At 36.6% G+C, this 25,913-nt stretch overlaps 1 protein-coding gene across 1 annotated transcript in view; it reads left to right on the top strand.

Moving 5' to 3' along the window:
* The window catches only part of CFAP47 (cilia and flagella associated protein 47), a 343,468-nt gene that overhangs the window by 132,170 nt on the left and 185,385 nt on the right, over positions 1 to 25,913 (top strand). Inside the window, 4 exon segments of the mRNA XM_064278419.1 lie at positions 14,373 to 14,470; positions 14,745 to 14,861; positions 20,678 to 20,812; positions 24,366 to 24,481. Coding sequence (XP_064134489.1) covers positions 14,373 to 14,470; positions 14,745 to 14,861; positions 20,678 to 20,812; positions 24,366 to 24,481 — 466 coding nt within the window.

Below are 25,913 nucleotides of genomic sequence, written 5' to 3'. Positions count from 1 at the left end.
TCTAGGTGGGTTGAGACCAATTGATGTATCTCAGATGGCTGCGTGGTAGCGTTTAAGACCCCAGAGGCCACTCTCCAAAGTGGGATGCAGGATGTTTTCTTAATAGATTTTATTATGCCAATTGACTTAGACGTCCTCTGAAGCCATGTTCTTTCTCCCCTGGAGATGCTGGTGGGTTTGAACCACTGACCATATTGTTTTGCAGTGAAGCGCTTAAATGTTGCACTACCTGGGCTTCTAATACACTAACTCCCTTTATTTTCAAATTTTCTCACTTACCTTTGTACACTAGCTGAAGGATCTTCTGGGGTTTTTTCTAGCTCTCTGGCCATTCCTCAGCATTATCTGTTGAGGGTTTCTTCCCTTTTCCAGTTTTTGGTCCAAGCTCTCATCATGTTAGCCACTTTACCTCCTCTTGTGGTTTCAGATATTCTTTCAATGACTCCTAGATCCATACTTCTCCTTAAACTTATCTCTTCAGCTCCAGGCGTATATCCTACTCCTTACTGGGCACTTCCATGTAAATGTCTCATAAAGAAAAAAAATTAAAAGTTGCCATTGAGTTGATTCCTACTAACGGTGACCCCATGATCTTTCAGAAATAGATCACCAAGCCTCTCTTCAGTGGCACCTCTGGGTGGATTTGAACCCACAGCCTTTTGGTTAGCAGCTGAGAGCTTAACCCACGCTACCAGAGACTCCTGAGTGTCTCATAAGCACCTCACATTTAACTGGCTAAAAACCTGGCTATCCCCTATCCTTGCATCTAACTCACAAATTCTTTTTTATCTTATCTTCAAATTATCTTTTGAATCTGTTTACTTTTCTTGAGCCTCACTTCTACTCCTCTAGTTTAGATAACCACCAACTCTGTAGCCCTGCCATGATATTTAGCAATTTTAGTCTTGCTATTTGCTCATCCATTTCACACAGAGCCGTGCATAATTCTTTCTAAAATGCAAATTTGATCATTTAAGATCCCTGCTTAAAATCATTTAGTAGCCTTATTATCTGCCACCCCTCACCTCCGTGCCTCTATACGCTCACGTTTACACATTAAGCTTCAGCTTTATGAACTATTCAAGGAGCCCTGCTTCTTTCTCTCATCTAAATTTTGCAATGCTTTTTTTTTCTTTAGCTGGAATCTTTTCTTTTCCTGTCACTTCATCCTGACTAAATTCAGGTTTCATCTTAAATGTCATCTCTTCTGGGAAGCCTTTCTACAAGACTACAGGATTAGATGAGGTGCCTCTCTTTTGCCATAATACACTTTATGTAAGCCTATTCCATTGTTTGTCATATGATTCTGAGATGTTTTCTACTTGTTTCCCCATGAGAATCTAAATCCTTTATCTCAGTGACTTCTTTAGTTTTCCATTAACCCACTGCCGTTGAGTTTCCCATTAGCAACAATAAAAAAAAAATACAAACATAATGGTAAAAAAAAAAAAAGCATTGACTATTTACAGGAGCCCTGGTGGCACTGTGGTTAACAGCTCTTCTGCTAACCAAAAGGTCGGCAGCTCGAATCCATCAGACACTCCTTGGAAACCCTATGGGGCAGTTCTACTCTGTCCTGTAGGGTCATTATGAGTTGGAATCGACTAAGCGGCAACAGATTTATTTACTAAGTGTTTGGATCTGTGGTAAGCTCTTCACATATATTCTTTATCACAACTGCTGGAACATTCTTTTCAAATAAACATCTGTAGGGAAATTTTTATCTCTAGCGTTAAAGAATTAAAAAAAAAGAACAAGTCAATATATTTTGATATTTCATCACGGTACAACATCAGAGCAGTATCTGGGATGAGTAGGTATTGGATTAGAACTTGCCATGCCCTGTCCTGTACTGAAAAGTCAGAGGATCATTAACAGATTTACACAGGTGAATTCGGCAGGTGGCATCACCATGATGAAATTTGTGATTCATCATTGTTGAGATTATCTATATATGGAAAAGAGACAGAATAAAATTACAGGCATGGTTAGCTGTTAAAAAAAAGAGCTGATATTTAAAATATGGATTTATATGTAAAAAGAGCTAAGAGATGTAAAATTGGGATGAGTACTACCTTTACTGGAGTCATTTCTGTAGCATCCCTGTGCCGTAAAAATATGACTCTCTTCACAAAAAAATAAAATAATTGATTCATCACAGATTTTTCAGAAGATTAACTGCATATAATAACAGATAAATCTGTCATTTCCTGGAGATTAAGACCAAATAACTGTTAACTGTGTAAACTTTCTTTATAGTTGGAACTATCCTCGGTCTCGCTAGCTCTCTTTCTTGTCAAATATTTTATTCTGACATAGACCATATATTAAGTAAATATTTGTTCACAGCCAGAGCTACTGCATTCCATTTTTTATCACATCAATTTCAATGCATGTTTCATTAAAACATATTTAAATATGTGCTAATTAAGGGGCATAGGTGTGTTAATGGGATGCCACTTGGAGACACAATGAATTGCATTACACATTAAAATGATTAGCAAGCTCAGAATTTTTATTCGGTGGACATTTTAAAGGCTTATGAAAGAGCATTAAAATTAGTTCTGTGTGAAAATTTCTGCTTGGCCAAAACTCAATATAGTTTCAATGACATAAAATAACTGCCCCAAATCGGGTCTACAGCCAACATCAGCTTTATCTTGTTCCAGTGTAAAAACTCCAAACTTTTTAAGAGAAAGTTTTAAAGAGAATTTATTATAGGAGGGAGCCCTGGTGATGCAGTGGTTAAGAACTGTGGCTGCCCCTTGGAAACACTATGGGCAGTTCTACTCTGTCCTGTACGGTCGCTTTGAGTTGAAATTGACTCAGCAGCAACAGTTCTAGAAAGACTTGGAAGCATTATTTGATTGGGTGCAAAGCATAACTGCATTATCTAAATCTGTAATGATCACAAGTTGCTTACAACATGTATTTTTCAGAATAGATAATAAAAACATCTTGCTTGAGGTAGAACATTGCTAAGCGATGTCTGTGGGTTGCGATAAGGCTGGCTCCAAGGCTCCCTCCTTAGGTACGTTCTTTCCACATTCTGACATGACCACAGAGATCAAGCATTTCCCTAACTACCCATGGTTGCTAGCCAGATAAGGAGCCAAAGATCAGGCATTGTTAAAAGTTCAGTTTAATTTTGCTGAATTTAGCAAGGGGTCTGGGTTAGTTCAGTCATTTTTATTTTGGTCCAAGTTTCAGTAAAAAATTCTCTCTTGTAGTCTCTTGAATATTTTAGAGCATAACCACAAAGAATCTTTTGAAAAATTGTTGAAGGTGAAGGTGATTTGGAGTACGTAAATGAAGGGGCTTGTTGATGTATGTTATTAGAATAATTACTAGAGGCCAGCTTAAAAAATAAACATGTGGTATGCCTGCATGCAAATAGAATGGTTTCAGTTATTTAGATATGCTTCTTGCCTTAATAGGTGGCAATGTGAGAATTAATGCGAGCCAGAATCTGTAGTAATTTAATTCAAAATGTGCACTACAAGTGTAAGGCATACGGTGCTGAGGATGCTTGTTAAAATGCATATCGTCAGTGTCTAGCCACGATAACCTAAATCAATTGCTGGCATAACTGCCTGGTAATCTCCATTTTAACAAGTTTACGATTGGATTCTTGTGCACATTATGCCTTGGATGTGGCAGATTCTCTCTCTTCCCGTCCTTATGTTCATTCAGACACTAATATCCCTAGTGGTTTCACTGAGGATAATCTCCCTTACCCTGTGCTCATGTTCCACATTTCAAGGCAGGAGAGCGATTCTTTTTTTCCTTATAAGAAGGAGAAGTTTGGAGAAAAAGGTTTAAAATAACTACCTTTGAAATAAAGATGCTCATTTGTATTCTTGTTAAATGAACTGAGGCCATTCAGTACTCTGGAGAGAAAAGTGAGAAAAGTGGATGCTTGAAGCCACTGCTGTAATTCTGTAAGGACCATAGAGGGCAAAACACTATAGAGACATCTTTTTCAGCAGAAATTTTGAGAAATCGGATGTATCTTTGTATAGAAGCAGCTGGGTTAGAGCTACATGCCAAGGTAGGACTGCTTAGAAAGACCTATTTTAATGACAGAAAACTCAGGAACTCTTGGTCATAAGTGCATTCTAAGGAACCAAGCGCTACCTACATCTAACAAACCTACTGTTGATACTTCATTCTCTCACTATTTCTCACTCACTTAAATCTATTGGTGTAATTGTTTCAGCTACATCTCTAGTTTGTTGGGCAAAGAAATGTTTCCAACTTTATGTCCTTATACCATCTAATTTTCTCCTCCAATTCTTTTTCTTCTGACAAAAAGTCTTTCCTCTTCCTTTTGAAGTACAGGGTATTTATAATATATTCTTCAAATATTTATTTAGCATATTCTCTTTCAACACTGTGAAACCCTCTATATAAGAGAAACTATGCAAGACCTTGCAGGATATAGGCAATGAGTAGGTTGGTCTCTGTCCCCAAACCCCCTATGTGAGATCAAAACCTAGAGGAAATGTTTACCCGTAAAGTATAATAAAAAACACAGTGAATGCTGTAAGGATAGAAGAAAAAGAGCTATATTATTAAAGGGCTGCTGGTGGTGGAAATATCTGAAGTGGGCTTGAATTCCATTAAGGGGCAGCTCAGAAGACAGATTGGTTAAGCCATTTCACAAGTATAGGAAGTAGTATGAGATAAGGCTTGAAAGGTAAGTTAAAACCAGATTGCCAAAGATTTTTTTCCCTCACTCATTATGAAGGCATAGAATCAGAGTCCAAGGGTAGGGTAACCAGCCCACTGGCAGAATTAAGGGTGGCCTGGAGGGGGATTGTGGCAAGAAGCTCAACAATTAATAAATATATGAGCATATTTTGACATGCTGCTCATGGTGGCACCGGGGATAGAAAAGAGAAAATCAGTATGGACACAATTATAAGTCTAGAATCTATGGACCTTGACTACTGATTAAGTGCAGAGTATTAGGGAGAATCAAAGATCCATTTGCAGTTTCTGATCTGAGTCACTGGAAGGAGTGAAAGAAAGAAGTTGACCTGGGCTAAAGATGATGAGCTCCATTTTGGCCATGTTGCATTAAAGATGTTAGCGGAATATACAGCCACACAGAGACATTTAGAAAGGCAAAATTGAGGTTAAAGTTACTGAGATGTGTTTGAGAGTCATTTGATAAAGACCAAGAAAAGATTCAGGGTTGAATATAAAGAATCACAGTGGGATAGTTGGAGAGGATAATTCTGTGAAGGAGTTTAAAAAAAAAAAAAAAGCAATCAAAGCAGAAAGAGAATGAAAGAGTAGTCTCTTAGCAGCCAGGTAAACTGATTAGTTGGCAGCAAGAAGAGCCTTCTTTCTGTACATTCTGTCCCTGAGCAGGCCAACTGGCCACCAGATAGAACATTTTACATTGTTTATGAATCTTCCAGAAATCCTTGAGAGTTTAGCAGTGGAACTAACAAGTTGTTCCTGTATGACATCTGATTAGGTCCCTTTATCCGTTAGGCCAGATCCGTTACAATTTTCTCATTAGAATTTCTTAGCAAAGATGGATTAAGGAAGGGCTTGACAGTGAGACTGTAGCTTGATAGACGAAGACACGTTGGAGAGTTTTATTATTGTTAGCTGCTGTGGAGTTGATTACGACTGGTGGGGACCCCATGAGGTGACACATGGGAACAGAGTAGAACTGCTCCTAGGGTTTTCAAGGCTGTGACCTTTCAGAAGCAGATCACCAGGCCTGTCTCCTGAGAAGCCTCTGGGTGGATTTCAACCGCCAACCTTTTGGCTAGTAGTCAAGCTCTTAACCATTTGTGTGACTCAGGGAGCCCATGTTGGAAAGTAGCCAAAAGTTGAAACATTTGGCTGAGGAGCTCAGCCATCCAGGCTGTGAATGCCAAGCAGATATTTCAGGACTTTATTCTGTTGGCCTCAGCAAGTCTTGGGGGATGGCTGCGCTGGAGCCTTCTATAATAAAATCAGCATTTGCTCTGGCAACAGCACATCCACTGATTGGAATGGACAGAGATCAGACATTCTTCAGCTAGCACACCTGAATTCAGCACTGAAAGCAGACTGAATTATCTTAGCCTTTGGCCTTCTATGGACTTGTCCAAGAGCACAAGGTGCCAGGCAATCATTCACAGTTTGGAGAACTTTCCTTTCCTAACTACAGATTGTTGCTAGGATCCACAGTTAAAAAAAAAAAAACATTGTTTGAAAACTCATAACATATAGTGATTTGTTCTAAGTGTTGTGAAAGTTAAAAACATTTCCCATTTAATAAATGGACACTTGTCTCCTGTTAATAAGGGGGAGCCCTGGTGGCGTAGCAGTAAAGAGCTTGGCTGCTAACCAGAAGGTTGGCAGTTCAAATCCACCAGCCGTTCCTTGGAAACCCTATGGGGCAGTTCTACTCTGTCCTATAGCATCACTAAGAGTCGGAATCTACTTGACAGCAACTGGTTTGCTTTTTTGGTTTGTAGTGTCTATGGGGCAGTACATTTGTTCTTATACACTCACCCTTCTGTTCCCAACAGCTTATTTGCATTGTATATGCTTAAGCCTTCCAGCAGTAATATTATAGTTAATGTTTTTCACTGATGGACACTTTTTCACAACAAGTGACAGTGTCTTCTTCAGTAGATCATGACTATGATAAAATGTCTTTTGTGTCATCCCTTTGGATCTTTTGTTTCAATTGCTACATTGGACTGCTAATGGAAATTTCATCATCCTGTAATCACCTGGTGATTCTGAGAGTATCAGCAGAACATTTTGTAATGTGAAGTGGAATTTTGAAAGGGTGGAATACTTTCAGTTGACTTCACTCTTAAAAAATCCAGGAATTGGGGCATTTTGAACTGTCTTTTCAAAGAACCACTGTTCTATAAATATCTTTACCACTTTACTTATGCTTATTTCAACATTATTTGATGTAGTTATTATGAAGGGATATTACTGTTTGTATGCTATTTTATCTTTTATTTCATCTATCATCTAAGGATATCTCTGATTTCTGAGTGAAATTCAAAATGTTCATTTTATAATAGTTTGTTAAATTACATTCAGTACACGTTTAGAAGATTGTGATGGCCTTTTAGTAGTCTTAAAACTAATATGGTGTTAATGTCTTAAATTTGTATGCAGTTGAGTTCTTTCAGATGTGTGCAGTTTTCAATTTCATTGAGCCAGAAAGTAGTAATTATTTAATAAAGAATTTGTATTTTTTTTCAGAGATTTCAAGTTAGTTTGGCATTAAATATCGATCATTCGTTTTGCAAGATTGGAATGCACATGGACAATAGAAATGGCATAATCTGACATTTTTATATTATCTCTAGGCTGTGTCATTTCAAGAATGTGACTTTCAGTCAATATGTGGAAGTTGTGATTAGTGTGAAGTGAAGCACTGAATTTAGAGAAATGCCAAGCAGGCAAAACAAATTTGAGAACAGAAAGGCAAATCATTCCCAATAGTTTAGCAGTTCAATAAACTGTGAGAAACCAAGGCCATAACCATATGCCCTGGGAAATGGAGGGTATAAAAATTGACCAAGAGCCAAACCACATTCTCCCCCTATATTCATACCTACCTAGTGCCAATGCCCACCAGAAACATACCTGTGTTTGAACAAGTTAGATTTAATTCTCATTGCGAGGAGGAAGGCCACATACTGTGGGAAACCATAGGGCTTCTCACAATAAAAGGGTGTTAGAAAAGATTTATTATAGGATTTGGGTATTTGTTGGGTGATTTGATGAACAGTTCAGGGTAGCGGAAGTTTGCCTTGATTCGATGCTGTCAGAAACAGCTGTAATTCTATGATTACATATCTTAATAAATCTTATCTAGAGGGTGGGAAGACTACCAAAAAAACAAGCCCATTGCCATTGAGTCTATTCTGACTCATAGCAACCCTATAGGACAGAGTAGAACTGCCCCATAGAGTTTCCAGGGAGCACCCAGTGGATTTGAACTGCCAGCCCTTTGGTTAGCAGCTGTAACAATTAACCACTACACCACCAGGGTTTCTGGGAAGACTACAGTGAGGCTAAATCTATAATTGTTAAAGAAGCAGCAGTCATTTACACTAGCCAGGAGAAGGAGATGTTGTATTTTGCAATTTACACAGTGAGATTGTTTTTTATCTGTGCTTAAACACAATTAGGAAGTGGTCTTGTTTTGTCTCACTTCATCACAGTGGCAGGATGTCCTTGTATGATGTTGGTGTACTATGAGATTGTTTACATCCAATGAGAGAATATAAAATGGCCTAGCTCTGAGTATCTAGGCCAGCTGTGAGATAGGCCAGCTCCTATCAACACCAAAAAATAAAAAATTTAGGAAAATAAAAAACATTGCCAGCTAGTTGATTCCAACCCATGGTGACCCCATGTGTTTCAGAGTAGAACTGTACTCCATATGGTTTTGTGGAAGCAGTTCACCAGGTCTTCCTTCTAAGGTGTCTCCGGGTGGATTCAAACCATCAGCTTTTCAATTAGTGGCCCAGAGCTTAACCATTTTCATTGCCCGGGGACTCCTATTAACACAAAAACCTAACTGCTTAGTACCAGGCAATCTCCCAGATTTCAACAACTGTTTTTTCTCTTTCTCACCAAAATCACCAAATATAATACATTAATAATTATGCTTAAAATATGATTTTATCTGCATGAATCATTAGGACTTGAAAGAAATGGAAAATTACTTCTAATTACTACTAACATTTGTAAATAGATGAGCGCATATATTTTTAAGAGCAGCGATTAACAGTCATTATCCTTTAACATTTACCAAGACTTAATGATCAATATTAAATTCTGTCTACTAATAATTTACAACTTAATTCTTTCCCTATGAAAACAATAGGGTGATAAGGTAGTCAGGTATTGACTGATGTGACGCAGTGTTGAGTCAGTATTAACTCACTCGGTATTGACTGAGGTCTTAAAGGTAAGTATCAAGAAATCAGTGCCAATTTCCTTAAAGATATAAAAGGCTGATGCAGGGGGAGAACTTTTTTTCTTTTTAGAGAGAGGAGAGATATTAGTCTTGAATTAGTTGACTTTGTTGAATGCTCTTCAATTTAATAATAGTGTGTGCCTTTTATTGCTGGCTATTCCATAGTATTTATAGCCTAAAATGTCTTTTTCCCTTAACTGATAGATATTTGTGTTGTTCCCATTTGGAGGCTACTATAAATAAAACTGCTATGAACATTTGCATACAAATCTTTTTATGGACAAGTGTTTCCTTTTTCTGAGGTAAATAAGAACGGAATTGCTGAGTCATACAGTTAAGTGTTGTTTTTTAACAGCTTTATTGAGTTATAATTACTGTCCCATAAAAGTCACCCATTTAATATGTACCACTTAATAGTTGTCAGTATGTTGATAGAGTTTTGAATTCATCTAATTTTAGAACATTTTCATCACCTCCTAATGGGTATGGGGTATATCCATTAGCAGGCACTTTCCATTCCCCCAGCTTTAGGAAAACACTAATCTACATTTGGTCACTGTGGATTTACCTATTCTGGACATTACATATGAATAAAATTATACAATTCATGATCTTTTGTGTGCTAAGCTTCTTTCACTTAGCATAATTTTTTCAAGGTTCATTCATGCTGTAGCACCTATCAGTATTCCATTCTTTATCATTGCCAAATAATATTCCATTGTATGGCTATACCACATTTGTTTATTTGATGGGAAGTTGGATTGTTTTCAGTTTTTGGCTATTATAAATAATGTTGCTGTGAACATTAATATAAATGTTTTTAGACATATACTTTCATTTTTCTTTAGTATTCCATAGAAATATAATTGCTAAGTCACATAACTGCATGTTTCACTGGATTTTAAGGGACTTTCATATTGCTTTCCAAAGTGGCTGTACCATTTTACATTCCCACCATCAATTTATAAATGTACCAATTTCTACACACCCTCACCAACACTCGTTATTGTCTGTCCTTTTGATTATAGTCATTCTGGTGGATATGAAGTGGTATCTCACTTTGGTTTCATTTGCATTTCCCTAATGACTAAGCCTGGTGACATAGTGTTTAAGAGCTACGGCTGCTAACCAAAAGGTCGGCGGTTCCAATCTACTAGGTGCTCCTTGGAAACCATATGGGGCAGTTCTACTCTGTCCTGTAGGGTCGCTATGAGTCAGGATAGACTTGACAGCAATGGGCTTGTTTTTGTTTTTTTAACGACTGTTAGGAGCCCTGGTGGCACAGTGGTTAAGTGTACGGCTGCCAGCGAAAAAGGTTGGCAGTTCAAATCCCCCAGCCGTTCCTTGGAAACCCTATGGGGCAGTTCTACTCTGTCCTATATAGGATCACTATGAGTCAGAATCAGGTCCACAGCAACAAGATTTTTTGTTGTTGTTTTTTAACAACTAAAAATCGAGGGTAGTGGTGATTCAGTGGTAGAATGCTCACCTTCCTTGTGGGAGATCCTGGTTTGATTCCCAGCCAATACACCACATGTGCAGTTACCACTCATCTGTTATTATAGGCTTGTGTGTTGCTATGATGCTATGATGCTGAACGGGTTTCAGCGGAGCTTCCACTAAAATGGGCTAGGAACAAAAGCCTATCAGTCTACTTCCAGAAATCAGCGAGCGAAAACCCTGTGGATAACAATGGTCTGATCTGAAACTGATTATGGGAGTGGCTCAGGACCGGACAATATGTCATACTATTACTTAGAATCAGCGATTTGAAAGCACAAAATAAAGGGAGCTTTGGGGTAGACATATGGCTAAGAAGTCATTTCATAACTGAAAAGAATCTCAGGATTAAAAAAGAATACCATACCTACTGCGCTGTAACATATATAGAAATTCTACCAAGTATTATATATGTAACTTCAACATCATGTGGTTGATATTACAGATAGTCTCGCATATTTTCATGATTCAATTAACCTTAGAAACAAGATGATCTCTGAATTAAAGTATATATTATATTGAATCTCAAAAGTGTTTTAAAATGCAATTCAAAAATTTACTATGCTATCTTTTATGAATATAGGTATAAAAATTCTAAAAAAATACTAGCTAATACAATCTAGCAATATATAAAAATAGGTATAAAAATTCTAAAAAAAATAGTAGCTAATACAGTCTAGCAATATATAAAAAGGATTATGCACAATGACCAAGTGAGATTTATCCCAGGCATGCAAGGTTGGTTGAATATGCAAATATTAATCAATGTGATCTACCATATTAATAGAATAACTTTTTTAAATGAACGTGTTGTTCTTGTGTGCTGTTGAGTGGATTCTGATTCATAGCGACCCTATAGGACAGAGTAGAACTGCCCCATTGGGTTCCTAGACTATAATCTTTACAGGAACAGATCACCAGGTCTTTTCTCCTGCAGAGCAGCTGATGGGTTCCAACACTGACCTTCTGATTGGCAGCTAAGTGCTTAACCACTGCACTACCAGGGTTTCTTTCGATGAACATGGCAATAGCAAGATCAAATAATCCAACTGAAAAGTTTGAAAAGACATTTCTACAAATAAGATAAGCAAATGGCCGATAAGCACATGAAAAGATGCTCAACATAATTAGTTATTATGGAAATGCAAAACAAAACCACAATAAATGCAAAACAAAACCACACTGAGTTGGATAATTAAATTATAAACAACACAGACTATAACATGTGTTGACAATAATATGTAGAAAGTAGAACCCTCAAGCATTGCTGGAATTGTAAAATGGTGCAATCACTTTGGAAAACAGTTGACAGTTCCTCTAAATGTTAAAAATAGATTTTCCATATGATTCAGCAGTTTCACTCATTTTTTTATATCCAAGATCATTGAAAATATACATCTGCACAAAAACTTATACAAAGATGTTCATAGCAGCATTATTCATAGTAGACAAAAAGTGGAAGCATCCCAAATGTCCATCAGCTAATGAATGGATAAACAAAATGTGGTGTATCTATACAATGGAATATTTTAATTTGGCAATAAAAATAATGATGTTACTGATACATGCTACTACACGGATGAACCTTGGAATACTATGCTACGTAAAAGAAGCCAGTCATAAAAGGCCACATATTGCATGATTTCTTTTCTACAAAATGCCCAGAATAGACAAATCCATAATGACAGAAAGATTAGTGTTTTCCAGGGACTTCGGGGAGGGTGAAATTGGGAGTGATAACTAAAAGGGTATATGGTTTATTTTTGTGGTGGTGAAAATATTCTAAAATTAGGTAGTGGTGATAGTTGCACAACTCTGTAAATATACTAAACGAATTGGATAATTTAAATGGGCAACATCATGATAAATGGAGAAAAGATTGATGTTGTCAAGGATTTCATTTTACTTAGATCCGCAATCAACGCCCATGGAAGCAACAGTCAGGAAATCAAATGACGTATTGCACTGGGCAAATCTGCTGCAAAAGTCCTCTTTAAAGTGTTAAAAAGCCTAGAACTAGTGCATGAGTTTATCGAAGTCGCAGAATATATGATCAGCATAAAAAAAACAAAGCTAAAATCTACTCCTATATGCTAGCAGTATTGTCAGGAGGACAGTCTGTCTCTAGGCCTCCCATCACATCTGCCTAAGCAGAGGCCTAGAACATTCTCTGCTAAGGAGGCTTGGAATTGAGTCTCTCTCTCCCAGTTCCTTTTCCTTAACAGAGAAGCCTTGCCCTCTGTTCTGGGTACACAGTAACTTTCTCCATCTCTTTCACATGTGTGGGCAGTATATGGCACCTGGCCAACTCCACTTCTATATCTGTTCCCGGAGGGGAGGGAATGGGGTCTCTCGGTCTGTGTCACAGGAGGAGTGTGCACAGAGCGATTGTCTGGCACCAGCTGTGAGGAATGACTTGCTGGCTCTGTCTCCTCTTTTGTAAGTAAACCGTTACCCCATGCGCTAGTAGTTGAGTGAGTGGTTTATGTCTTCTGTTGGCAACCTTGAAGCCTGGTACGATTGTGTGTGTGTGTGTGTGTGTGTGTACAACAAACCACTTCTATCCCTGGGGGAGGGGCTGGAATAGGACATGATTATCAAGTAGAAAATTCCAAAGAATCTACAAAAAAAACTTCTAGAACTAGTACATGAGTTTATCAAGGTCGTAGAATGTATGAGCAGTATACGAAAGCGCATTCTACTTCTATATACTAGCAGTAAACAGTAGTAGTTAAAATTAAAAAAAAAATTAAACAATAGCACCAAAAAATGAAATACTTAAGTATAAACCTAACAAAGTATGTTCAAGATATATGTGCTAAAAATTGCAAACCAATGATGAAGAAAAACTAAATAGATATGTCATGTAAATCACAAAAAATGATTTACATATATGTCATGTAAATCACATGTCCTATAAATTCCTTGTATGCAAAATACATAAAGAACTCTCAAAATTCAACAAGAAAAAAAAAAAACCCAATTTAGAAAAGTGGTCAAAAGATCCGAACACATACTTCATCAAAGAAGATGGATAGCAAATAAGCATATGAAAGGTTGCTCAATTCAGTTACTATATGATCCAGCAATCCCATTCCTGGCTGTTTACCCAAGATTTTTTTTAACAGTTGTAGTAAGACATGTATGGAAATGTTTTAGAGCAGCTTTATTTATAATTGACCAAAACTGAGAACAACTCAAACGCCCTTCAACCAGTGAATGGATATTCTGTGAGACATTCATACAAAAAAATAAAATAAAATAAAAAGTAATTTTTTTTTTACTCAGCAATAAAAACACAGAAATTTTCACTTTTTGTTCCAGTCTCAAGGTAGTAATCACTTCTGTAATTGAGAATTCCTTTTATTATTTTTTCCACTTTGTATTGTGTTTTATAGGTCAAATAATCCTGTTTTCCATAAGCCATAAATTTCCAACCCTTCTACATATTTATTTTCTATGTGGGGAAATTTCTGCAACAAAGAAGGAACTGACCCTAAGATTTTAGAGTTCCAAGTAACCGTCTTTTGAGCTCCTTATTAATGTTGATGATCACTGATGAAACATTTTAATTACAAGGTATTCAACAGAATGAGCCATTTTTAAATATTGAATGTCTCTTCCATGATCACGTGGAAGTGCTTTTTTCAGTGTTTCAAATAGAAACAAAGGCAATGGTTCTCAGTTAGTTGCCTATAGAACCTTGGAGATAATTTTCACGGTATTACCTTTCTGAGGTTTTATAGTTTTACACTATTTAAATTTTGTTTTCATTTCCAAACAAATATTCTTTTAGTTTTCCAAGCTCAGGTACAATTTCTCTTTGAGTATTACTCAAATTTCCTTGTCTTTTTAGGGAAAAAACAAACAAACATGTTACATTTACCCGCTTTCTTTTTTGGAACAGGTGTTACTCCCCCTGAGAGGTGGATAATAAATTTTGACAAAGATCTTTCAGATGGGCTTGTTTTTGCGACACAGGTGGCAGCCTATTGCCCATTTTTGGTAAGAGCCGCTTTTATACAAAATCGTCTTCTGCTGTAAAATTTGAAGTAGATTTTCTGTAAACTGCTTATTTTAAATTTCTTAATATTAAGTCTAATACCTGAACCTGAATGATTAGTATTGCCTTTTGTTTATTCTTGCATTTTGGGTGCAATGATCTAATACTACCAAACATTAATATTTAAAATTCTTTTGCTGAACTACAAAGAACATATGCACACACAGAGCAATTTTTCTTCCATTCATAAAAGGTTTGATTATTCTTCTTTTCCAGATTGATTCTTATTTTGCAAATATGTACACACAACCAAAGAGCCCTGAACAATATCTGCACAATTGCCTGATTGTCGTGAATGCTTTTCATGAAATTGGCTTTTACACGGACATACAAGTGGGTACCTTTATATCATGCATCCTATAAACATTTTATATGTTTCTTCTATTAGTTTACTTCTTCATAATAGTGCTTTCTTCACAAATTTTAAGTGTGATTTGAAACAGACTTTTCATGGGGTATTGCTAAAGTGTAGAAATTGAAAATGTAGAAATCTACTGGATTTTTAAAAAACGTGTAATAAGAAAGTGCATAATAAGAAAGTAATTCTAGTGAGAGGTTTGGGCGTCAAAGAAAAATGAAGTTTGAATGCATTATCAACGTTACCTGAGTTCTAAGAAAGAATTGAAGAAGCAGAATTATATACATATAGATGTTGTATTTTCATTTTCTAATTTAGTAGCAAAAAAAGAATATTTTTCACTGTGGTTTTAAAATGAGTGTATATATAATGGCAATATGAATTTTTATTATATTTGAAACTCCCAGTTATAATTCTGTTTCTCCTTTGACACCAAGTCCTCAATAGCAATCATCAAAAATATTGTGCATGTTTACTATTTTTGAGCCCATTTTTACTTGGGGGTAATGGATGATTTAATAAATGATTGCTGATCTTTAAGAATATACAAACTTATTGAATTATCAAGACATGCATATTAAAAGATAAATAATAAGTCTACTCATTTAAGCGTCAAATAGGAATGTATACAAAAGACAAGTGTAGAATTCAGATGAGGGTAGAGATCAATGTGATCTACAGTGATCCACCAGAGACTTTGTGGAGGAGGTAGGATTTACTTGGGTTCTTGAAGGGTGAATTGGATTTGGATTAGTAGTGGAAAGAGAAGAAGGTGTTTGCTTGGAAGAAATGATACAAATTTAATGTAGGTTGAAAAATGAAGCATGTTTAGGAAATTGTGAGCATAGGTTGCCCTAGTTGAAGTTCAGGGTTAGAAAAAATAGAATAGGCGTATATTGGGTTCTTGAATATCACCATAAAAAGTCAGCGGTTTACCATGTGGGCATTTCGGGAAGAAAGGTGTTTACTCTTAAAACAATGGTCAGGAAGATTGGGATGAAAGGGAGTGGAGACAGTGGCAGACTAATCAGAATGTTATTTCAGTTGGTCTAGGAGGCAAGTAATATCTATCTCCACTCAGATCATTGCAGTGGGGACTGAAAGTAATGGGCTGATGTAGGAAAAAATCATGACATTTACTGGGACCTGGTGACCAGTTATAAAAGAAAGACACAGGAGAAGGGCCATTAAAACTAATTCGAGGTTTTTCAGCCTGTTATCCAGAGAGATTTACAGTGATAGTGCTCAAATATGACTTGGTATAAAATGGTTCCTTCTACTTGCTGAAGAAATGATGGTTCATAATTGTTTACTTTTTTTCTTGCATTAAACTCACTTCCATGTTGAAATCACTTTGTCCCAGGTCTAGAATTTACATTCTTCATAATGGTCGAGTTGAAGAGTAACTTTAATTAACAATTTTGGCCAGAGTATTACTTTATAGTAGTAGAGATCTCAAGAGAAACAATAATAAAAGATTTTGGTTTGGAAAAATAGCCACATTGCAATTCCCATTAATTCCACAAATTATTGACCTTTCTCTGTGGAAGACACTGGATAGATCCTGAAAGGGTAACATATATGATCAACCCACACTCATGCCTTCAAAAATCTTACAAACTAATAATGTCAAGTACATGAAAAGGGCTGATGCAAGGCAAATGGTGAATGCCACGATAGACATAGAAACAATGAATTATGGGATGCAAAGGAACAAGAAAGAAGTCGCTCTGATAAAGGAACCAGGAAACATTGCATGGTCCAGTTAGTGTTTAAGTCGGATGTTGAGAGATTGGTAGGTGTTCACAAGAAAACTAAAATATCTTTGTTTAAAAAATATAATTTATCATGCATTGTGATTTTTTCCTTTGCTTTTTCATTTCCTCAGATATACCCATTAAACCTGTTGCCGTCGAGTCTGTTCCAACTCATAGCGACCCTTCAGGACAGAGTAGAACTTCCCCATAGGGTTTCCAAAGAGCACCTGGTGGATTTGAACTGCTGACCTTTTGGTTAGCAGGCATATTTCTTAACCACTTCGCCACCAGGCTTTCTTCCTCAGATATTAACTTAAAATATTTTTATTTTATTGTATAGCCAAAAAATATATATATTTTTTAGTAAAAATGTAAAGACTATGTCCCAAGATCAGATCCATGGACAAACTGACAGTTAACTTAGCAGATAATTACCAAACTTCGACCAGCCATTTGCAATGCCCTACTTTTTTATTATCAAAAATTTACTAATGACATTAAATGGTAGGGTGATTTTGAAAATGACACCCTTAAATTAACTTCTGCAGGATTAATTAATAATGATGCTTAATGTTGGCCTACATGTATATACTGTGCAATATAGCAGTATACTTGACAATTCAGTAAGTATTAATTACTAATAATTAATGTTTATTAATGTTTAAGTTTCTTCTATATTATGTCCTCCATTGCAACTGGAGAATAAGCTGGAACAATTGCTGTACCAATGTTATGTCCTGTTGTAGAATCCTAGCCTCTGGAATATATAGTTAATACATATTCCTTTCATGGCATGCTTTTTATTTAAAGCAAAAAATTGTGAGACTTTTCTTGACTCAGTCTATAATGTGTGTTTTATTCGCTCATGCAGTGAAACAGATATAAAAATAAATGTAATGAATATTTATGGATGAGTCGGAATCGACTCGATGGCAATGGGTTTGGTTTGGTTTGGTTTTGGTACTATATATAATAGGCTGAGTAGTGAAGAGAGCTAAGGGTGAATAAAAAAAATATTTACCCTTACTTTTTTGTTTGTTTTTGCATTTGTCACCTAGAATTCTTTTAGCCTTAAATAACAGAATACTTGAGTAAAAGTGGTTTAAAATTAAGGAAATTTAATATTTTACATAGACAAAATCAGGCAGTAGAACATTCTAGGAATAGTTATTCAGTTTCTCAACAAAGTTATCAGAGTTTCATGTTTGCTCAGCCATTCTTAGCCTGGTGGCTTTATTTTAGGCATGTGCACTCACAGCCCCAAAATGGCTGCTTAAGTTCTCACATAACACCTTCATACAGCTATTCCTGGGGCTAGTTTAGCGTCATCCCTCCTTGTATTTCTCTTTTCCCAGGAAGAAAACCTTTCCCAATAGCCCCACAGCAGATTTCCATTTGCAGCTTATTGACCAAAATTGTATCTCACGCTTTTGGCTAAACCAGTCTTTGGTAAAGGGAATGAAACACCCACAAAAGTGAAGTTCTTAGTAAAGAATAAAGGAGAAAATGGCGGTTGGGAAGGCAATCAACCTCATTCTCTCTAGGATTATAGTATGTCAGTAAAAAAAAAAAAAAAAAATTTTTTTTTTTTTGTCAGTGGATACTGCTAATTATAGTAGTGATATATAAAGTCAGAGCATATTAAATTCATCATGAAGTGCAGGATCATCTCACCTTCTCTTGTCACTGATGCAGAAATTGAGACCTAGGGAGCTCAATTCATTTAGTTCTGTAAGTAGCAGAACATGAATCTAGTTTACCAGATTTCTACCCCAGTATTCCATTTATTATGGAATTTTTATTCTTATTTTGTTGTTGTTTAATTCCCCGTCTTCTACTGGTCCAGTAGGAAAACACTAACTTTAAAAAAAAAAAAAAGCCCAATAAATCAAAGTCTTCTTTCTTTTTGGTTGGATGTATATTGAGAATGATTATGTTGTTGAAAGATGCTTCACATGAAACACTTTTTTAAAGACACCTGACTGACTTTAACATTTAGCTTTTTAAACTAAGGAGTGACACAGTGTAATTTATTTTATTTTCATTGAAATGTGGCATGGAAAGTTCTGAATACTCTTTACTTGAAGAGTTTTTTTCTGGTTTCTTACTGAATTGTCATAAATATCAAATATATTTTCCTTTGGGATAAACATTTTTTTAATTTACCAAATTACTGCATTGTTATCCTATTATGTTTTTCAAAGAATAGTTTTTGAAATAATTTTAATGTTGTTACCTACATTATTTTAATTCGTATCCACTAAAAAAGAAAAGGCTCAAAAATACTTTTATTGACCCCAGACTTAAGTCCAGAATGTTCTTTTCCTAGTGCTTCCCTTTCACCCAACAAACATATCTCCCATCACCTGAGACTACCCTCTTCAGTTCACACCCATAGGCTGTTGCATCACACAGGGACCAGCAGGCGCAGATTCTTCACTTTGAGATTTACTTGCCTAGGGTTAAAAAGTAAATCTGAGAATCAAACTCTGTAATTCATTTCGATTTTGTTCTTCTCTAAAATAACTTCACTATGTCACTATGCCTAATATTTCCTCTATTCAAGAAATGGGAGATAAGAGCATACTAATGAGAAACTTTGGGAGTCAGGTACGTTTCACAATTTTCTTGCAATTTTACTTGCATGCAGCTTTCTACCCTGCTGAGGCAAGCCAGCTCCCATATTCTTGACAACAACCTCTCCCTAGGTACTGTCATTGGTAAGCCTGATTGCCCAAGCAAGAAAAAAGCAAAGAATAAACCCTTCCCTTCTTCCAAAGAAGGAGAAGAGGGTATGAGGAAGTGTGGATTAGTGAATTATCAAAGGGGCTGTCATTATTCCCTGGTAACTGCTGCCAAATTTCACAGTTAAGTGCATTAATTCCACATAACATATTAGATCTCCTTTGCTCTCACACTATTTGTGTTTCGAGGCTAAACCCAGATCATTCTCAGTTGCTAGCTTGAGTCTGTACCATTAAGACGGGTGGATATTCATTTCATGGAAGTGCAGAGAGCCCCCTGTACATTGATAATGATGGAGTTGCTGGATTATTAGTGGTGGTCTGTGCGTCTTTCGATCCCTGCCTCACAGAAATCCCAGTACTTTTTTAATGTGAATCCCCTCTCCCCCAGTACTTCCATCCTTTTCTAAGAGATCTTAGGTACAACATCAACTGATAGAAAGAACTCTTCCCTTTTCTGCTCTTGGCTCTATTTTTGACTCCAAATTACATTTCAGTTATATTTATTTTCTCTGCTGTTATTCTTTTATAATTTTCGATTTTATCTCAAATCTCTTCCAACCACCATCAGTAATTTATCTTGTTTATCAGTAAAATTATATTTTCTTACTTCTTATAATTTGTCTTTCCTGGGAAAAGTACTCCTCCCTACCATCCTTGCCTGCTCTGCCTAAATTGTTGCCCCTGTCATGTATTCCTTGTTCAGAAACCAAGTCTCTCGCTCTGGCATCCAACTCCTCCACACGTGGCCCCAGAACTGCTCAGTCTTATCGCGTACTACTTGCCTCCCTTTATCTTATGGAAAATACAAATTTCACTTCTTTCCTGAATAAACACTATTCATATTCATTTCCTTGCCTTATAGTGCTTTGCCTTTCTGAAAGAATACATCCTTTTCCTCACCCAAAACACACTGTTTAAAATCCTAGCATTCTTTATAGCACATCTCAAGTGCCACCTGCTATGGTTTTTCTTCTACTGCTTTATATGCTGCTTTAAGGCGGGGATGATGTGTGTAGTATTTTCTCTGAGCTCTGACTAACTTTTATGGAATCTTTGAGGTTGTGAGATCAGTGGTCTACTTAAAACACATCTAACTAATTTTTAACTCTTAGGCCAATATCTTCTGATTCACCTCAATATGCTGTTTGTTATTTCTGTTTCAGTGTCATTGTCAATCAGTAACATTTTAAAATAACTCAATAATTGATATACTATGTTTTACCTCTTTTTATGTATTTTAATTTATTATTATATGCTCTAATTTGGATTTCTGTTCTTTGAAACTAGGCTACAGACATCTTTGACCCAAACCCAATTCTGATGCTCATGCTTTGTGTCTACATGTATGAAAGGCTTCCTACATACCTTCCCAAGAAGGTGGTGCCCTTTAATTGTACTCTACATGACACTGTGCTGAGAGAGGTATGGAAACCTTTGGGGTCAACATATACATGGAGTTAAGCAATTAAGAGAAGTTTTAGATATTTCTTTCACAACCCGAAATTGACAGACCCTAAGTGGCACAAACAGTTAAGCACCCAGCTACCAACTGAAAGGTTGGCAGTTCGAATCCATGCAGAGGCACCTCAGAAGAAAGGCCTGGCAATCTACTTCCAAAGGTTATGGCCATTGAAAACCCTGTGGAGCAGAGTTCTACTCTGAAGCACATAGGGTCACCATGAGTCAGAATCTACTTGATAGCAACTGCTTTGGTTTTTGATTTGAGCAATATGATACTTGTGTAGCCACAATAATGGGTTCAACCATACCAACGATCATGAAGATGGCACAGGACCAGGCAATGTTTTTTTCTGTTATGCATAAGGTCACCGTGTCAAAGCCAACTTAAGGACAACTAACAGTATCTATCTGTCTATCAAGCCCTGCTGGGACAGGTTAAGCACTGGGCTATTAACTGAAAGGTTGGCAGTTTGAACCCACCAGCCGCTCTGTGGGAGGAAGACGTGGCAATCTGCTTCTATAAAGATTACAGCCTTGGAAACCCTGTTGGGCAATTCTACTCTGTCCTGTAGGGTCACTATGAGTTCGAATCGACTTGACGGCATAAAACAACATCTGTCTATCAGTTTCTCTATCTATCTGTCTGTCTGTCTGTCCAATAAGCCTTAGCAAAGGTTATTACTTCTAAGCCCAAGGTCTAGAAAAGTGAAAGAAACAGTTTTTGGTTAATAATAATCATCACCTGCAATGAAATGATTACCCCCCCCTTCTTTCACATTCATGAAATTAATGGGATTTGGGAAGGTGGAGAGTGAAAGTTAAGCACTTTTGAAGGCCCCGTCCTGCCAGGCCACTTGAGATCAATTTCATGCGTGAAAGGACTGGCACTGTAACTGGAAACTGTTATCCAAATGTTCTCAGCTTTCCTTTAGGTAGCAGTTTCCACACCCAGATGGATTTGTTCAAATGAGGTCATAGAAAGGGAGGTAATAATGAAAATGCTCCGGATCCACCTGATTCCTACAAAATGTTTTTATGTCCTAAAGCCACTGAACGTGTAACACTGTGTTTTTTACTTTTCAGAAAAAATTGAAAATTAAATTTCTGAGCCCTGTTTCAAATAGCATTTCTGTGTATGTCCATGTTTGTAAGTTTTATTTCTGGTGGGGAAATATCTTGTCAGGTACATTGACTTCAGTTTGTTTTTCAAACCATTTGTTTCTTGTTAATATTTGTGAAATATTTTCTAGCACACCATTTTAAATTGCTTATATTTAGACAAGACCATTCCTTCTGCTAGTTTTCATAGCCTTCAACTGCATTTATAGGTCTTTCCATGCTTCTTTCTCAACACCAGAAATCGACATAATCGTATCTGTGTAATTGGTAATTTACAGTTTGGTCAGATTAATGTTTGTTCCTTTTCCTCAGACTGTTGTTATATAGTCCTGCTCATATTTTTTGGGGGGGAGGGGTGGATACGTTTATGCTTTCAGTGCAAAGCTTGTCCATATTTGGTCTTCAAAAAATTATGTTTTGGTAATCTCTAATTGGTAATTTTAACCTCTTTGAGAAAATAACTTTGTAGCCTCTGTGACAGTGTGAGTAATGGTGGATAAAGATTCAGTTACAAATTGGGAAAAACTGAGGTTCTTGTCTCTAAGTAAAAGGGCTCAGTTTAAAGAAAGGAAAGCATCTCCGTATGATTTTTTATTAGAAAATATTGAGGTATCATCCCTATTATTTAATTTTATATCTTTCTGTTTTTATTAGTAAACCGGTTGCCATGGAGTCTCATATCAACTCTCTAGGACAGAGTAGAACTGCCCTCTAGGGTTTCCAAGGAGCCTCTGGTGGATTCGAACTGCAAACTTTTGGTTAGCAGCTGAGCTCTTAATCACTGCACTATCACTAAGATACATAAAATGTTGGAACCAGCAGAAAACAGCAATCAAATGGTGTAGTGACTTTTTTCTGACACTTTTTTTTGAAGCAACTGAACTTTCTTTTTATTATGTTTGAAACAAAATTTACAGTTGACCATAGATGAATTCGGCACCTTTGTGTCATAGATGTAATGAAACTGAGTGGCTTCCCTAAGGTCTCAGGGCTTGTTACGGTTGTGGGAGTTCCAAGACTATTAACCAGTAACAGTTTGTAGTGAGTCTACTATGATTTCCATCCATAAAATGGAAATTCACTCTCTGGGACTTAAAATCACCAGATTTGGGTGGTACGAATGGTTAGTGTACTCAGCTGCTAACCAAAAGGTTGGAGGTTTGAGTTCACCCAGCAGCACCTCAGAAGAAAAGCCTGGCAATTTACTTCCAAAAGAATCAGCCATTGAAAATTGTATCTAGCACAGTTCTACTCTGACACATGTGAGACCACCATGAGTTGGAATCAACTTGACAGCAAGTAGTTTTTCTTAATGAACACCAGGAATACATCCATACATACATAAATTTAAAGAAAAAGAAAACCTACTAGGGTGATCTTGCTTCCATCATAACTGATACCTGTAGTAGGTGAGCAGCCTGAGACTCCCAAATCTTTGGGGAAGCTGAAGGCAGGAACTCATCGGCAACAAAATACTTGTTCTGGTAGTTGCCAGAATTGTCATTGAACTATGAAAGTAGTTAATTTAATCTCTCAGTACATCTCTGCCATATTGCCCATGATTCACTATAACCACACATTTAAAAAAAAATTGCCATTGAGTTGATTTCGACTCATAGTGATCGTATAGCACAGAGAAGAACTTCCCCATAGGGTTTCCAAGGAGCGGCTGGTAGATTCGAACTGCTGACCTTTTGGTTAGCAGCCACTTAACCACTATGCCATCAGGGTTTCCTAACCACATAGCACTAGTTTTTTAGTTATCACATATCCATGAGTACAGTTGCTAGACTTTTAAATTCCAGGCACCTTTTCCTCACTCTACATCATCCAATCTTCCCTCTTCAGGTCTTTTCCCTCCTCTGGCTCAGTACTTTCCATGATACCCTGGAATTTTTCCTGTTGTGTGTGTTTTAGTCTCCATTATATTTTACACACACACCTGTATTCTCAAATTCTTCAAGAAACTCTCACTAGAAATGAAATGGCCTATTCTCCAATACTCTCTATATCTCTTTCTCAGGATGGAAGGAACAAGGGATGGGACAGCCAACTGCTAGCAAAACGACTGCTTCTAGACCTGGCCACCATCATCCCCACCCTGGACCTCTGTTTTTAAACCTACACTCCTTATAATACTTTCTCCACAGAATATCTATGATAGTATCCTTTCTGTAAATTGGATTTTATAAGTTCTCTGTTTAAAACCCTCCAGTGGTTTCCCTTTGCAATAAGAATAAAACCAAAATTGCTAATTTTGGCCTTCAAACCTTTGGTAGTCATGTGCTTTTTCATCTGCCATCTCCTTGCTGGAAGCTGTCTTTGATAAAAATAAGAATTGTTATGATTGTATAATTTTTACATTCATGATCCCGTTTCATACCCTCTTCCATAGATTCTACTGAAAAACTCAAGCGTGAAAAACTTAGTCTATAATGCTACGATTGTTGGAAGAGATGCCGCTGACTTCTCTCTCTCCCAAACAGGGAATGTTGTGACAATTTCTCCAAAGTAAGTGATTTTTTTTTCAATTTTACTTTCTCAAACATATAAACCCTAGAAATTTAATGTGTATTATTCCTATAAAAGAGTAACTTGGGCATTTTTAGCTGATAGATATGTAATGAAAAGACCACCATTCAGATATAGGTAAAGTATTCATGTTTTCCTGAGGTACTTCACCCATTCTCTTAAAGCAATTCAAACAATACAAAACTGCTGCTTTTTATGTATGGATTTAATTTTAATTTCTTTGCATGCAGGTAGGCCATAGAGATTTAAAAAAAAAATGAGTTATTAGTTTGTCTCTTATGGTTCTCTTTAGCAGAAAATTGGAACCAGTTTGTTCTTCATTTTATATATATATACACACACACACACACACACGTATGTACAAACACACACACACATACATATATATGCCAGACAAGCAAAGACATAAGGATATGATTTAGCGATTGTTTCAATGTAATATGTGCATACAACTTGAAGGACATGGAAAAATAAGCTCCTGAATGTTCTTGGTGAAACCAGAGAAGGGTTCACAGAATAGGCTGCTTAATTCTCAATATATATGGAAAACAATTATTCACTTTTCTATATGCATTCTACTTTATAGACTTGAATATTATTATTAGGTGGTTCCTTAAGTGTCTCTCTTTTTTTTTAAGTGTCTCTTTAGCTAGGCGAAATACTTTCATGTTCTTTGGTTTTTACAAGTAAACCAAAAACCAAATCTGTTGCCGTCAAGTGGATTCCAAGTGATAGCGACCCTATAGGATAGAGCAGAACTTCCCCCGTAGGGTTTCCAGGGAGCAGCTGGTGAATTCAAACTGCTGACCTTTTTTTAGCTGCCAAGCTCTTAACCACTGCACCACCAGGGCTCCTTTTACAAGTTGGATTTGGAAAATACTTTGTTTTCTTTAACAAAAAAACAATCCTGAGCTTTGTCGTTATCAGATATTGTGTACCATGTACTGCCATAGATTTTGTCAGAACTGCAATTAATAGAGGCTTTCTGCCAGCTGTGAATTTAAATTCCCAGAGATATCATTTATATAAATAAGAGTAACAGGTACACCAGCATATAAGCATGTTTATGTCTGTGTATAACTCGGTGCCTAAATTTAGCTATAACTGTGTAGTGACTGTCCTAAAAGTGAAAGGATAACCTTAGAAAACCATCATGTTTCTTTTCTTTTTTTCCTCATTATTCTCATTGAGCCACATGGGCACTGACATGGATATGTTATGTATTTATTCTGTATCTTTTCTAGCAGCCAACTCGAAGTAGCTTATAAAGTACATGTAAATATCAAAGAGACTTTTTTAAATGAGGTAGAGACAACTGTGATGTAGTGGTTAAATGCATGGCTGCTAACTGAAAGGTCGGTGGTTCAAACCTACCAGCTGCTCCACAGAGAAAGGTGTGGCAATCTGCTTC

Source organism: Loxodonta africana, chromosome X (assembly GCF_030014295.1).
Source record: "Loxodonta africana isolate mLoxAfr1 chromosome X, mLoxAfr1.hap2, whole genome shotgun sequence".
Taxonomy (NCBI): Eukaryota; Metazoa; Chordata; class Mammalia; order Proboscidea; family Elephantidae; genus Loxodonta; species Loxodonta africana.
Note: the sequence above shows the minus strand (reverse complement) of the source record. Positions and strands in the feature narration are given on the sequence as shown.